Raw genomic sequence first — 13349 nt, 5'->3', positions numbered from 1 at the left:
AGACCAGAGGTGACCGTGCATTTGCCCTGGTTGCTTCTAATTTGTGGAACAACCTTCCCATTGCTATTTGTGCGTCCGACTCCATCCAAACATTTAAATCATGACTAAAAACTCACTTATTTAACCTTGCTTTTCCAGTTAGTTAATACTCCTATACCATCTTCATTTATGTGCTTACCATTATATATATCTCTTCACTTGATATCCATGTGTGTCTATTGATTATTGTTACAGGAAAAATGATTCTATGTTTCTTTACCTTCTTTTAAATGTACAAAGATGCCTTTTGTCTGCCCTTTGCCTATGGTTAGATTAGTTTAGAATTATCTTTTTAGACTTTCTCAGCAAAGACATACTGTTTTGGGACATATTGTTTTAGATTGTTTTATCTCTCACAGCCTTCTCCCAGCTCTCTGCTGACGAGACTAGCGCCACATATGGAGTTGTTTATTTTATTTGTTTTGTATTTTCTTATCCTGTTCTCACTGTCTTTCCTATAAAAATTACCAAGCCACTGTGCATGGTGTGAGTTGTTCTTAGCAGCTCACCCGTGTACACGTTTGATAAAGAAAGTAACTTTGTCTCATTGTGTCTTTATTTCTCCTGGGTCTTTTACAGAGTTTTCCCCCAACATTTCTTGGTCCTTCGACAGCCGGATCACCTCCATCGTGTCCCATCTCCGTGACCAGTCCACGTTGTTCGCCTGTCGACAGCCCACACACCAGGTGTGTGGAAAAAGACCAAGAGCGTTAAATTCGGGTCTTGGCCAACGTCTTAGAAAGCGACCCACGGTGGTGGGACCCGATCGAGGTGGACCAGACCCGGCGACACCGACCAGGTAGATACAGACACACTGACACAATCTTGCGTAAAAGCGCATTTTGAATTCAGGGAATTTAAAATAGCGGAAGTAGCTCGTCGACTGGTAGCTCTGGGAGCTCGTCGACTGGTAGCGTAGCTCGTCGACTGGAAGCTTTGGAAGCTCGTCGACTGGTAGCTTTGGAGCTCTGGGTAGCTCCCCCAGCTGGGTCTAGACTGGGTCTAGGGAGTAAGTAGCTCTGGGAGCTCCCCTTATTATAAGGGTTCCGGTCGCGCGCGTCGAAGCTGTGAATGTGAATGTGTGTGTGTGTGTATTGTTTTAATTAATGGAGCAAGCTGAATTTTCACGGTCCAATAAGAGACTGAGCTGCTCCTACTGTGTTTTTCTTTTACTGCTATTCACTGACGTGCTGGTGAGTTGAGAGAACGGTCGAGTTCCGTCTCGTAAAGTTCACACCGCTTTTGGAAATAGTCCGAAAGTAGAAGGGCGTGTGAGCAACCACTCTCGTCTCTAATACCAGCGAAGGTGATAGCAGCTGTATTGTGTATATATTACTTAAACAAAAATAAGTAAATACATAAATAAGATGGGTAATCAAGCAAGTGAAATTAAAACTCACTCCTGCTGACGAGCAGTGGTGAGAAAAGAAAAGTCCAGACGCCGGACAAAAACAGTGTCTGTAAACTGAGAGATTTAAGAAAACAAAATATAAACAGTCAGAAGAACAGAACTCAACTGCCAGTTTAGTAAAACCAGAAGACGAGACACTGTGCAGTTCCCACAACCCTTTTAGTAAACCATCACTCACTCCTGCAGCCGCATCTGCAGCACCACCCATATCAGGAAGAACTTAATAATCCCTTATTAAGTGAAAACTAGAGATCAAAGTAGTTTGAAGTAGTTTAAAAGGGTTGAAAACAGACCCCACTGAGTAGATATAAATATAAAAAGTACGAAATAAAGATGAACAAAGGGAAAGTTACAGTAGAAATTATCTTTAGAGTATTTGAAATTAATAATAGCAGAGATAACAACCTGTAAAGTGATATTAACAATGAAACACAGTTGGCATGATGACCATGCCCACAATGTATAAAATGAATATAAAGCAAATAATTCACACGAAAATATTTTAATAAAATAAATAAGGTATATTAAGGCTGTGTCATTGTTCAGCCAAGGACAGTGTGTGAAAAGGTAACTGTCTCCATCCTGGGAAAAGGATGATTCTGCAGGTCATCTGAAGCCCTTGATGGATACAAAATAAAATATAAATAATATATTATAATAGAACTGCCTGGTCCGCCATGCAACAGAGAGAACAAATGTGACCGCAGATTGGATGAATTCTAAATTATCTGTTTGCTGAATAAGATGATCCTAACTAACAAATTGGCTCAGTAGTAGTATAGTGGTACACACTGATAAAATATTATAATATGCTATTGCTGTTATATAAGACAAAGAGGATAATATTAACAATGACATAATATTAATATGAAGAGGCACCTTAATCGGTTATGATGTGAGGTGGATAATTGTTAAGCAGTAGTCTGCATCAAGCTTAAGGTTTGCTGAAACTCAGTGTAATGACATGTGAGATGAAGACAATACGGAGAATAACTAAACTAATGAAGTGCATAGAGGCACTTGACCAGCTTGAAACCTGTCCTAGAATGACACATTGCTGAGATATAGAGCACACCTATAATAACAACCAATAAGCAAAACCCTGTAGACAACAGCTACAACTACAGGATTGAGAAGCTGAATTAAATATGTAGACACTGCTAAGCTGATGAACATGTTCCACATTTTCTTTTCTTTTTATTTATTTGTTTCTTTTAGAGCAGAAGCTGCTGTAACACACCCAAAGAAAGACTCTAGGTCTGACCAACCGTCTCAGTCATGGGCAAAAAGATGTCAGTCAATAAAATTCTAAAAGATAATTTATTGACGAAAAATATATCAAGAGACAAAAGATAAAACAGTCCAGTGTCCCATTTATGAATTGTATAAAAACACACAGTCCCAAGGCCAGAGACAGCTATGACACACGGCCAAGTTGCACTCCACATGTTGCCTTTAACAGGGTTAGAAGTTGTACTTGGAGACCCACCACCCTGCAAGCATATAGTCAGTGGTCACTCAAGCCTCTGCAACCCAGCTGCCTTTAGGCTGTGGCATATAATAGGCCCTGGACTGCACAGAGAGACAAAACGACACACTTAATATAAAATTCATAGCGCAAAACCAATCCATCCCAATCATATCGGATTTCAGCACATTACATACCTGCACAGAGAGACAAAACGACACAGCAGTGTTTGTAGTATGGGCTATAAGTAGACGAGTGTATCAGTGCAATCAAGTACACCTGCCTCTAATTAGTCCAACCTGATTCCAGCCATTGGCTCACCAAAAATGTGACACACACAAAACCACTCCCAACCAAGTGAAACTTCACACAATAATATGGAGCTGAATTAACACAGGCACATTAGTCTAGTATGTTAGAAGCTGCATGCCATTAAAAGCCAACATATGCAGACTTCTGCCTTGTTCGGGTGGCAGCATTTTTTTTTTCTTTTTCTTTTGTGTCCTGACACGTTTATGTTTTTTGGTTTTGTTTGATTATTTTGTTGGTTTTGGAAACGACTTTAAACGAACTTGTGACAATACTTGAGAGTCACAATGACAAATAGTGATTAGGCATATGATTGGAAAATGCCTAGGTTTAGAGCTGTGAGCTATGAGCTGTGAGCAATGCAAAGTTAAATATATATATTTGTATAAATGGGAAACAACCCTAACTTGAAAGTTTGAAATGTGTGAGATCCATGCATTGTTTGAAGAACTAGAAATTATCTAAAACTGCCTTAAGTGAAAATGTAGAGTTGCATCTATTCTCCCAAACAAAAAAAAAAAAAAAAACAAAAAACAAAAAAAGGGAGAAGCATTCTGTAACTTAAAAATAAGGCTGACTGTTGACAACAGACTAAAACACTAATTCGCAGGTGGCTATCAGGAACAGAGAGGCGAGCAAAGTCACAAACACCAAGGCCGCAGACAGCCACGCAGAAACAGCAGATAACATAGAGACAACGCCTGCTAGAACCGTGGAGAGGAAGGTCACTTCACACGAGATTGTTGCGCATGTGAAATACACAAAGATACACAAATAACCATTTATATAGACAGCCAGTATGTTTTCTCTGCTGTGCATCATTTTGCAAAAAATCTGGAAAACCAGAGGAATGATTACACCAACTGGCAAACCAGCATGCCAACCTCTTACAACGCCTACTGACTCTTTCATTACTACAGGCAACAATTTTGATGACAGAGCAGCAAAATAGGCGGCACAACAGGCAAACATCACATTGATGGCAGTAAACACACATCAGATTCCACTGGATGTGTTGAAAAATGAACAAAAAGCAGCAAGCACAGCAGAGCAGGCAAAATGGCTAAAACACGGTGCAGTTCTGACAAACGACTTAATGATGTGTTATGGCAAGCCAGTGTTGCCAAAATTCCTCCACAAAATGGCGGCATTAGTGACTCATGGCTGTACGCATTTGTCAACGGGGGGACTGACCAGTATTGTCAACTCTCATTTCTACACTGTAAATTCTACACAATACTCTCATTTCTACACTGTAAATTCTACACTGTAAATTTTGAAACCTCAGCAAAACAATTTGTCAGAACATGCATGACGTGTCAAAAATATAATGCTCAGGGTAACCTGCGACCACAAAGAGGCCGTTTTCCAACTCCGCCTCATCCTTTTCACACAACTCATATGGATTTTATTGAACTAAGCGAATGTCAAGGGTCGAAATATGCCCTAGTGGTTATAGACGTGTTCTCAAAGTGGCCGGAAATCTATCCAGTGAAAAAGGCAGATGCAATTTCAGTAGCAAAGTGCCTATGCAATCACTTCATACCCACATATGGCATCCCAGCTTTGATACGGTCAGACAACGGCACTCATTTTGTAAATGATGTCATCACTAAGGTCTCTGAAGCACTCGGTTTCAGCATAAAACACCACTGTGCTTATCACCCTCAGAGCGCAGGCCTTGTAGAGAGAACTAACGGCACTATAAAACAAAGGCTCAGGAAATGCATGGCAGAAACAGGAAGGCCGTGGCCTGAATGTTTGGGTTTAGTGAAAATGTGGATGCGCTTAACACAAGGCTCCCATAAACTAACTCCATTTGAAATCATTCATGGCAGGCCGTTTCCACTGCCTATTACCAGTCAACCAATAGACAAATCAATCAGAGAAAACACATTAGCAGAGTGGATGTCTAAGCTGTTAGAAAACAAAGAGATCGTTGTACATAATCAACAACCTGATGATGTTTCTCCAGTGTCTTGCAGACTAAAGCCCGGTGACTGGGTTCTGATCAAGGTGCTCCAAAGGAAAAACTGGAGCACACCCAGGTGGGAGGGACCATACCAAGTCCTCCTCACTACACCGACCGCTTGCAAAATTGCGGAACGACCATCCTGGGTCCATCAGAGTCACTGCAGGCGTGTCAGTGAAGCCATCTAAACACAGCTGACGGCAGGCTTGCCCGCTTGTTGTGATCTCGCCCGGTGGAGGGGTCAGCTTTCCTGGCCGGGGGGTCTACTCGCGACAGGAGGGTGTGTTCCGTCGTCATGACGTGGTGGCTCTTATCAACTGCAGCGGCCCTGACCATGGCCGGGCTCCTCACCTTTGCTTCCGTGAGGGACAACAAGTCACGCTACATGGAGAAAAGGCAGACACTGTATGACAAAGGAAAGTACACCAAGTTTCCCCATGGATACGCCACCAACTTCTGGTGGCAGTTTATGAACACTACAGCTCACCTGAATAACAAAACTGACTGCTATGCATGTACCCATATGCCCCTATCCTCGCAGACGTCTGGCCTGTGGCCGTACAGCATACCTGAAGATCGCAGTTGGTGTCTGTTGGGCCTGGCAACACATCCAGGCTACGGTACTCTTTGGTCCAAAGCCAACTACAGCATCCCAGCAAAAGCAACCTGGAGGTCATCATCACTCACAAATGTGAACTGTTCCGGACAGACCTACCTACTGACCTGGCCCCAAGTCTCAGACCCACTGCCTGATGTAATTCTACTGAACAAACTGAACGCATCACAACTGCCAGTATGTGTGATGAACAATGGCTCGCGGGCAGTGGGGGAGCTGCCTACTCACCTATGTAAGCACATATACACTTTCTGCCCACCAAGGAACGAGAGGAAGTGTATGGCCTGTTCAATCAACGCCACCTGTGCCAGTAACACGACGCTGATGGGCCTAAACTGTCGCTCCGACTACAGCTACCGAATGCCACTACAAACAAAGACTCAGTACCAGACAGGATGTGCACGGACGGCACCCAGCAGCAGAGGAACCAGAGTTTTGGCTGACTGGTACTTCCTATGTGGCAACAAGGCTTATCTGTCACTCCCTGAAGGTTGGGGAGGTCTGTGCGCCCTGGTGGAATTATCAGATCACGTTTTCTTCATGCAAAGTGTTGCACATCACCCAAGCAGCCGGCAGAGACGTGAAGTGGACATCGCCTCCCCCAATTCTTTCGGCATTACCGTGGACACTGGAGTGCCGGGAGAGTTTCGCATCTGGGGAGGAGGAGTGAAATTCTTACAGAGCTTGATCCCCGGCATTGGAGTTGCCGAGGTGCAGGATCACGTGGAGATCAACCGATATGCTCTGCTACGACACATCAACTTGACTAAGACCCTGGGAACTGCCTTAGCAGGAGAACAGCAGGCCATCAGAACGATGGTGCTGCAGAACAGACTGACACTAGACCTGCTAACAGCATCACAAGGAGGAGTTTGCAAGCTGATCGGGGAAACATGTTGCACTTTTATCCCTGATGGATACGAAACTGGAGGAGACATTTATGAAGCTTTGCAGAATTTGACCGCTCTGCAAAAATATGTCACTGACCACACACCTGGAGCAGCTACAGCACAAGGCTGGCTTGACTGGCTGTTCAGCGGTTCATGGCTGGCTGCTGTAGCAAAGCCATTTTTTCTTCTAGGTCTCATCATGATAGCACTGCTCATATTAGTGTTGTGTGTGTTGCCATGCCTAAGAGTAATGATTTCAAAGATGATAACAACTACAATGACTGCTTATGTTGCCGTGCCTGAAGAAGAACAACATCCCGTTGCAATTCTGTTAGAGGAGAACTTGTACTAGCTACTAATAAATGACGTGGTGATTAAAAATGACTTGTCAAGTGATCATGCACTGATTAAAACATTAGTAGGTTATGCAAGTTTTCATGCTTTTATTTTTTTTGAAGTCTTGACTTTTAAACATAAAGTTTTTCATTTTTATAACGTTTTCATACTCTTATTTTTTTTTGAAGTCTTCAGTTTTAAACATAAAGTTTTCATTTTAAATATGAAGTTTTCATTATTTTACATATAAAGTTTTCAATTTAAGGTTTGCATCATTTTAAATATAAGGTTTTCATCCTTGTATTTTTTGAAGTTTTCATTTTAGTTTTCATCCTTTTATTTTTTGTAGTTTTAGTTTTATTATTTTTTCTTGTTTATTCCACTTGTTATTTCATTTACTATGATTTTCATTTACTATGTTTTTCTTTTTATTATTTTCTTTTGTTTTATTCTTTAGACCAAATGACTGCCATTTCTGCTATGATGACATTTTGAAGATTTTGGAAATTAAAAATTGCCTAACATACTTAATAAATAATTTTCATAGACAATTGTTGTATACATTTAAAATAAGTTAAACAGGGGGGAATGTTACAGGAAAAATGATTCTATGTTTCTTTACCTTCTTTTAAATGTACAAAGATGCCTTTTGTCTGCCCTTTGCCTATGGTTAGATTAGTTTAGAATTATCTTTTTAGACTTTCTCAGCAAAGACATACTGTTTTGGGACATATTGTTTTAGATTGTTTTATCTCTCACAGCCTTCTCCCAGCTCTCTGCTGACGAGACTAGCGCCACATATGGAGTTGTTTATTTTATTTGTTTTGTATTTTCTTATCCTGTTCTCACTGTCTTTCCTATAAAAATTACCAAGCCACTGTGCATGGTGTGAGTTGTTCTTAGCAGCTCACCCGTGTACACGTTTGATAAAGAAAGTAACTTTGTCTCATTGTGTCTTTATTTCTCCTGGGTCTTTTACAGAGTTTTCCCCCAACATTTCTGATGTGATATTTACTCTTTATTTAACTTTTATTCTTGCCCAATTAGTGCCATTGACCCGCTAGCATACTCGGTACATTGCTAATGGTCTTTAATTATTCATGTTTTAATCTGCTGTACTATTGTGAAGCACTTTGGTGTACCCTTGGTCTTTAAGTGTGCTATATAAATAAAGTTGTTGTTATTAATTTATTGGATTAAGATCACATAAGAAGCTAAATGACTGTCGTACTGACCAATTAACTCATTATGTGTGTAGCCTACTACAAGTGTTTGTTGTGCGTTTGTAGTTAGATGGAAAGTTGCTCAGTTCTGGCACAGGCCTGCTAGTTTTATGTGCCCCCTTATTACTTTAATCCTGACAGTACATAAATATACAGTAAACGCAAAGCAGCTGCTGATTGCAGTTCATGTTCGTCAGTGTTTGCTGAATTCATTTCTGAAGTTGAGTCAGCGAATTACATTTTAAAGCCGTAAGCACTTATATATACACACATTACAGTACTTATTTCAACTTCAGTTAATTCATTCAAATCATAAACACACAAATAGACTTTAGATAAAAAATAGTAATAACAATATTTAAACAGATCCAGTGTACAAATAATTTCATAAGACAGTCTGTTCATATTTCTTTATTTGTGGGTTTTTTGCTTTTCTGTTTTCCCTGATCATTGTTACGCCTTTGTGAGTGAGGCTGATATTGTTGCACTATGTCCGTCTGGTCCTCGAAGAACTGCTTGACCTAAGGAAAAGACAGTGGGGGGGTGTGTGTTACAATCTTCATTTTAATGTTTCACTGTCAGCTGCTCACCGTCTCTGCTCTGTGAAGGTACACACCTGCTCCAGCTGTTTCTCAGTGTCATTCACATCCACACCTTCCTCTCCTCCTACCTGGCCACCAGTCATTTCATACAGATTTAAAATTGCCATCTTAATCTGTCCCAGCTTCAGTGTTTTCCTGGCAGCCGTTTCCTGTATGTTATTCCATTTCTTCTCCTGCATGAACACAGGACAACCAGAGTTCATTCAGAAGACGCCAACATCTAAGGCCGTCTTAGCACTGAAGCTGGGATTTTGATCCAGGATTATGTGTCATACCCATATTAGACCTTCAGAGTGAGTTTTCTCCAGCTTGGTCTGGAGCTGAGACAGCTGGTTGTTCCTCTGCAGCAACAGCAGGTTGTGCTGTTGCTCCAGTGTCAGCAGTGCTTTTCTCTGCTCGTCAGCCTGCTCCTGTGCCTTACTCTCCCTCTCAGAGAGCTGGCATCTGAAGTGGAGGAGACTCTCTAAATGATCCGTGAGCGCCGCCACACCTTTAAACTGCAACACAATTACACTCTCATTAAGGATGTAGCCCGAAAAGCAAATTACCATCTATTTCAAACGTGCCAGAGTTTGCCTGCGATCTGAAACAAATCCACTGCTATCATCAGCAATCGTTACCCCAAATCCCAAAAAAGATGGGACGGACTGTAAAATGCAAATACAAACTGAATGCCGTGATTTGCAAATCCCATAAATCCATATCCATCACATTCAAATTGAGCTGATATTTTTTATGAGACAGTCAAATATCTCACTTTATCCATATATGTTAAAAACAGGCATTAAAGCATCAGATGATGTACTGAATTGAGAATAATATTTGTCACATTTATTGTAATACTTGTATTCAAAAGCTACAGTACCTTAGTTATTTTGAGCAGCTGCTCCAAGAGATCTCTGTACACAGAGTGTCTCTTCACCTGATGCTCGAGCTCCTGTTTCTCCTCAGTCAGTTTGGCCAACTGCTCCTTCAGCCTCTCTATCTCCGCCTCTTTTTGAAGCACCCTTTGTCTCTCCTGCTCTGCTTTCTCGATTGCTCGATTAGCTTCTTCATCCTAGAAGCAGATTGAGGGCCTTACTTTTTTGTTCCTCCCATAACATTTATAGCATGTAACGTGATCTCCTGTCATACCTTGTGATACATGTCAAAGCTTAAATGCAGGTCTTGCATTTCCTTTATCTTCTTGTGCAACTCCTCTTCACGCTGTTGCAAACTCTCCAACACCTACATAAACCCACATAATAGGGTTAAAAAAAAAATTATGCCAAAATTTGTATGAGACTTTTGCTACAAGAAGACAAGCATGTCGCAGTTCTGGGCTGTAATGAAAGTACAGTTTAGAGATACTTATATTTTACTTGCAAATCTGAATTCTTATGCTGTCCTACTCTTCTTCTTCCCTCTGAAATTATGAGCATGGGTAGCAAAATTAAGATATTTGTATACAAAACATATCAAGTGCTTATAAAATTAGTTACTGTACATTAAGTTGCACTGTTTAAAACAATTAAGATAAACATTTGATCATTACAGTAAAACATAAACTTAACGATCTCCATCTGTCCAGTTAGGAAGCATAAACCAATGTGAATCAATTTCACCTGCTTTAGCCCAAATGAAAGTGACAACAGGTACACTGGAGAGGCATAAATAAGACATGTCTCCAAAAAGGGAATGGTTTTGCAGGTGGTGACCACAGACCTCTGTTCTTGTCAGGAAACACCAAAACTGGCACTGATTCACACTGAGCATATTTTACACACGTTAAAGAGTCTGGAGACACTATGGCAAATGTTATGCTGCCTGCAACATCAACCAGCATGACTGGTTTGGCAGTGGGTGCATGATAGTGTGAAGATGCATTCATACTATTTGTGAATTTCAATCCAGTTGGTCCCCCTAAACGAGGTGGGTCCCTCATGCCTCCCTCATGGAGTCTGATTCTGATAGTTTGTTCAGAAACATGCACAAGTAGCATACTGGAGGTCATTTTGAAGGGCTTTAGCAGTGCTCCTCCTGTTCCTACTTAAAAGTGCAGATGCTGGTGCCCAGCTGGGTTGATGCCCTTCTACAGCCCTCTGGCATAGCCAATCTCCTATTATCTCTACTACTAAGACTGTGCTGGGAGGCAATAGGCTTCTTTTTTTCTTTGGGGGGGGGGGGGGGCTGAAGAAGGAACCATCTCATGCAACCACTACTGACAAGGACACTAGCAAAAACTAAATGTACAGAAAAATCTCTCAGGAATAAAGAGAGAGCAATGGCCTGTGACCACCACCTGCAAGCTGCATAGACGTTTAAATTCATTAGTGTTGTACTGCAATGAATGATCCCTTAATTCTTTTAAAGATTATGGCATTTATATGAATAGTTCCTGATATATCATATAACATAGTCATACACTTTTACAGCAAATAGATTTTATTTATTATTTAGATTTTATTGTTAACAACACTGAATGATGGGACAGCCCTGCCACTGCCTTTAAGTGGCAGATAACTGGCTGTTTAGATAATTGTTTAGGAATTAATAGATGCTCCCAATAAAGTGCTCTTAATTCTTTGATGAAACTTAAATACATTTGTTCGTTTTTAAGATTAGAAATACTTAAACATTCAGTAGTTACAGTGCGTTGGTAAAGTTCACGCTACCCTTCAGACTGATCGTTCAGCTATCGCGAGAAGTGACTGCCTCGCGTCTCGAGAAATAATTCCGCACCTGTTTGCTTTCCTCGTACTTAGCTTTGAGCTCTTCCTGCTCTCGCTGTAATACTTGTAGCTCTACGAGGACATAGCTACTGTCGCGTCCCGCTGCTGTCCACATCCTGTTCACACACAAGCAGCGGCAGAAAGTTAGCAGCACTGACCGCTCAGATTGATGTTGGCTGGGCTTCACTCGCTCGGACGGGAAGAAGCAGCACACAAACTCACCGTGAAGCCGACTCCTCAGGCGTTAGCTGCGAGAACATGACTTTATGTGTTGTCTTTTCAAATTTCAGCCAGAGTAAACCGTACGGTCTCCAAGTTTTACTCTCCTTCCTGCAGAAGACTCACGACTCTGTAGCGTTTCTATGGTAACAGTTCTGGGAACCTGTAAAGGCGCAGGTCTCCGCGGCAGCGGCTAAAGTTGGTGCTGCAGCCGAGACCCGTAGAAAACTGCACCATTTTTGTGCATTTCATTTTATATCATACAAATGGAAACCTGCAATCATTTACATTGAATACTTAAACATTTGTAATTAAATTGTTGACTAAATAACAGAAATGCTATTGATTAAACAGGTAGATTTCTAGGTGTTTACCACTTGTTTAACCTACATCTGCAGTTTAATCAGAATTAACTGACAGTAACCAAACAGTCCACTGATTGCCATAAGATTTTTGACCAGAAACAGTTGGTAGCTAATTACTTCCATCCACACCAAACCTTTAAGATCCATCTATGGCGTATGTTGATGTCATATTCCTTTGCAGCCATGCTTCATTACAGATGAGAGTTGCTCAACAGCATTCCTGACATTTCACAGGCTGTGAGTGGTCACTGAACCCTCCCATCACAAGCATGCAGTGAAGGAGCTCACATAAACTCACAGAATAATAGCTCAAAAAGTGAATTATTTCCTTCCTATTAATATCTTAAGTAATTACAAATTGTATCCAAATCTTTCACTTGGGTAAAAGTGCAACAGTAATGTAAACGTGCTACACGGCCACTTTTAAGTAAGTCTTTTTCTTTTTAAGTCTTTATCAGAAAGAATTAGACATGAAGGGGAACATTTCATTCTTTGGCCCAGAGTAGTTCTACTGTTCAGTTCTTATTTATTTATTTGTACTGAACCTTTATGCAGCAATCACAGTGTTATGGGAACATTATGGTTCAGTGGTGGCAGTCTGTGGGCAGAAAGTCAAACTGCATCAAAAATATGTGGTACAACCAGTCAGTGGGCTAATCTTGCTTGTGCTGTTGTTGGTCCATCAGCCACCCATGGTGAAGAATGAAGTTATACAACAAGTGAAAAGTGTCTACAGCAGCCGCTGCTTGTACCCTTCATGTTCTATTTTTTTGGTCTTTGATGGTCTTTTTGTGCTTCATCTAGATTGAGCGATGTGCAGCTGGGATTTTGGAGGACTCAACGGGAACATATCTGCAGTGGTTGAAAGCCCCTCTCTGTAGGCAAATACTAATGAAAACGGACACAAGTGTAATAGTGCAAACTAAGCATAATTCTACCTGTCTTGGATCTCCAAGGCTGCCCCTCCTTAAAAGCCACCTTTGTTTTGACTGGCTGCTCCTCACCTGCTAAACCTTCCCTTTGGAGGTGTGGCCAGATAACAGAAATCGCAACACACTGACGTCGGCTTGGCACGCAAACAAAAATAAACCCAAAAAAAGAAAGAAAAAGCTTCCAATTAAAGTATTTCTTATGCAGGATTATAGATTTGATGATGTGTTGATTAGTATGGAAACAAATAAATGGCTA

General features: G+C 41.0%; 2 protein-coding genes across 3 annotated transcripts; one reads left to right on the top strand and one right to left on the bottom strand.

The window, feature by feature from the left end:
• The first annotated feature begins 232 nt into the window (after positions 1-232).
• Positions 233-7980, top strand: LOC145429237 (uncharacterized). Its single transcript, XM_080302504.1, has 2 exons — positions 233-838; positions 5203-7980. Exon 2 carries the CDS (start codon positions 5495-5497, stop codon positions 7055-7057), a length of 1563 nt encoding a protein of 520 aa, XP_080158630.1. The 5' UTR covers positions 233-838; positions 5203-5494; the 3' UTR covers positions 7058-7980.
• A 679-nt stretch (positions 7981-8659) lies between these two features.
• On the bottom strand, positions 8660-12398 carry LOC113020481 (coiled-coil domain-containing protein 42 homolog). Of its 2 annotated transcripts, none has more exons than XM_026164503.2 (7): positions 11800-12398; positions 11588-11693; positions 10001-10093; positions 9732-9923; positions 9142-9363; positions 8881-9039; positions 8660-8785 (listed from the first exon to the last, which is right to left on the bottom strand). In XM_026164503.2, the coding sequence occupies exons 1-7, from the start codon at positions 11835-11837 to the stop codon at positions 8666-8668; spliced, it is 930 nt and encodes a 309-aa protein (XP_026020288.2). In that variant the 5' UTR covers positions 11838-12398; the 3' UTR covers positions 8660-8665. The 2 variants fall into 2 exon arrangements, with proteins under 2 accessions (XP_026020288.2, XP_080158643.1); XM_080302517.1 differs by having other exon boundaries at positions 9789-9923; positions 11800-12337.
• Between the last annotated feature and the right edge of the window lie 951 nt (positions 12399-13349).

This window comes from Astatotilapia calliptera, chromosome 1, assembly GCF_964374335.1.
Source record: "Astatotilapia calliptera chromosome 1, fAstCal68.1, whole genome shotgun sequence".
Classification (NCBI taxonomy): Eukaryota; Metazoa; Chordata; class Actinopteri; order Cichliformes; family Cichlidae; genus Astatotilapia; species Astatotilapia calliptera.
The sequence above is the reverse complement of the archived record's forward strand: the minus strand, read 5'-3'. Positions and strand labels throughout refer to the sequence as shown.

Excerpts from the sequence above, each read along its gene's own strand:
- LOC113020481 (XM_026164503.2), bottom strand. The coding sequence starts at position 11,837 with ATGTTCTCGCAGCTAACGCCTGAGGAGTCGGCTTCACG. Across the intron at positions 10,094-11,587 it reads AGTACGAGGAAAGCAAACAG|GTGTTGGAGAGTTTGCAACA; the intron begins GTGCGGAATTAT and ends GGGTTTATGTAG. Across the intron at positions 9,924-10,000 it reads GCTTTGACATGTATCACAAG|GATGAAGAAGCTAATCGAGC; the intron begins GTATGACAGGAG and ends ATCTGCTTCTAG.
- LOC145429237 (XM_080302504.1), top strand. The coding sequence starts at position 5,495 with ATGACGTGGTGGCTCTTATCAACTGCAGCGGCCCTGACCATGGCCGGG.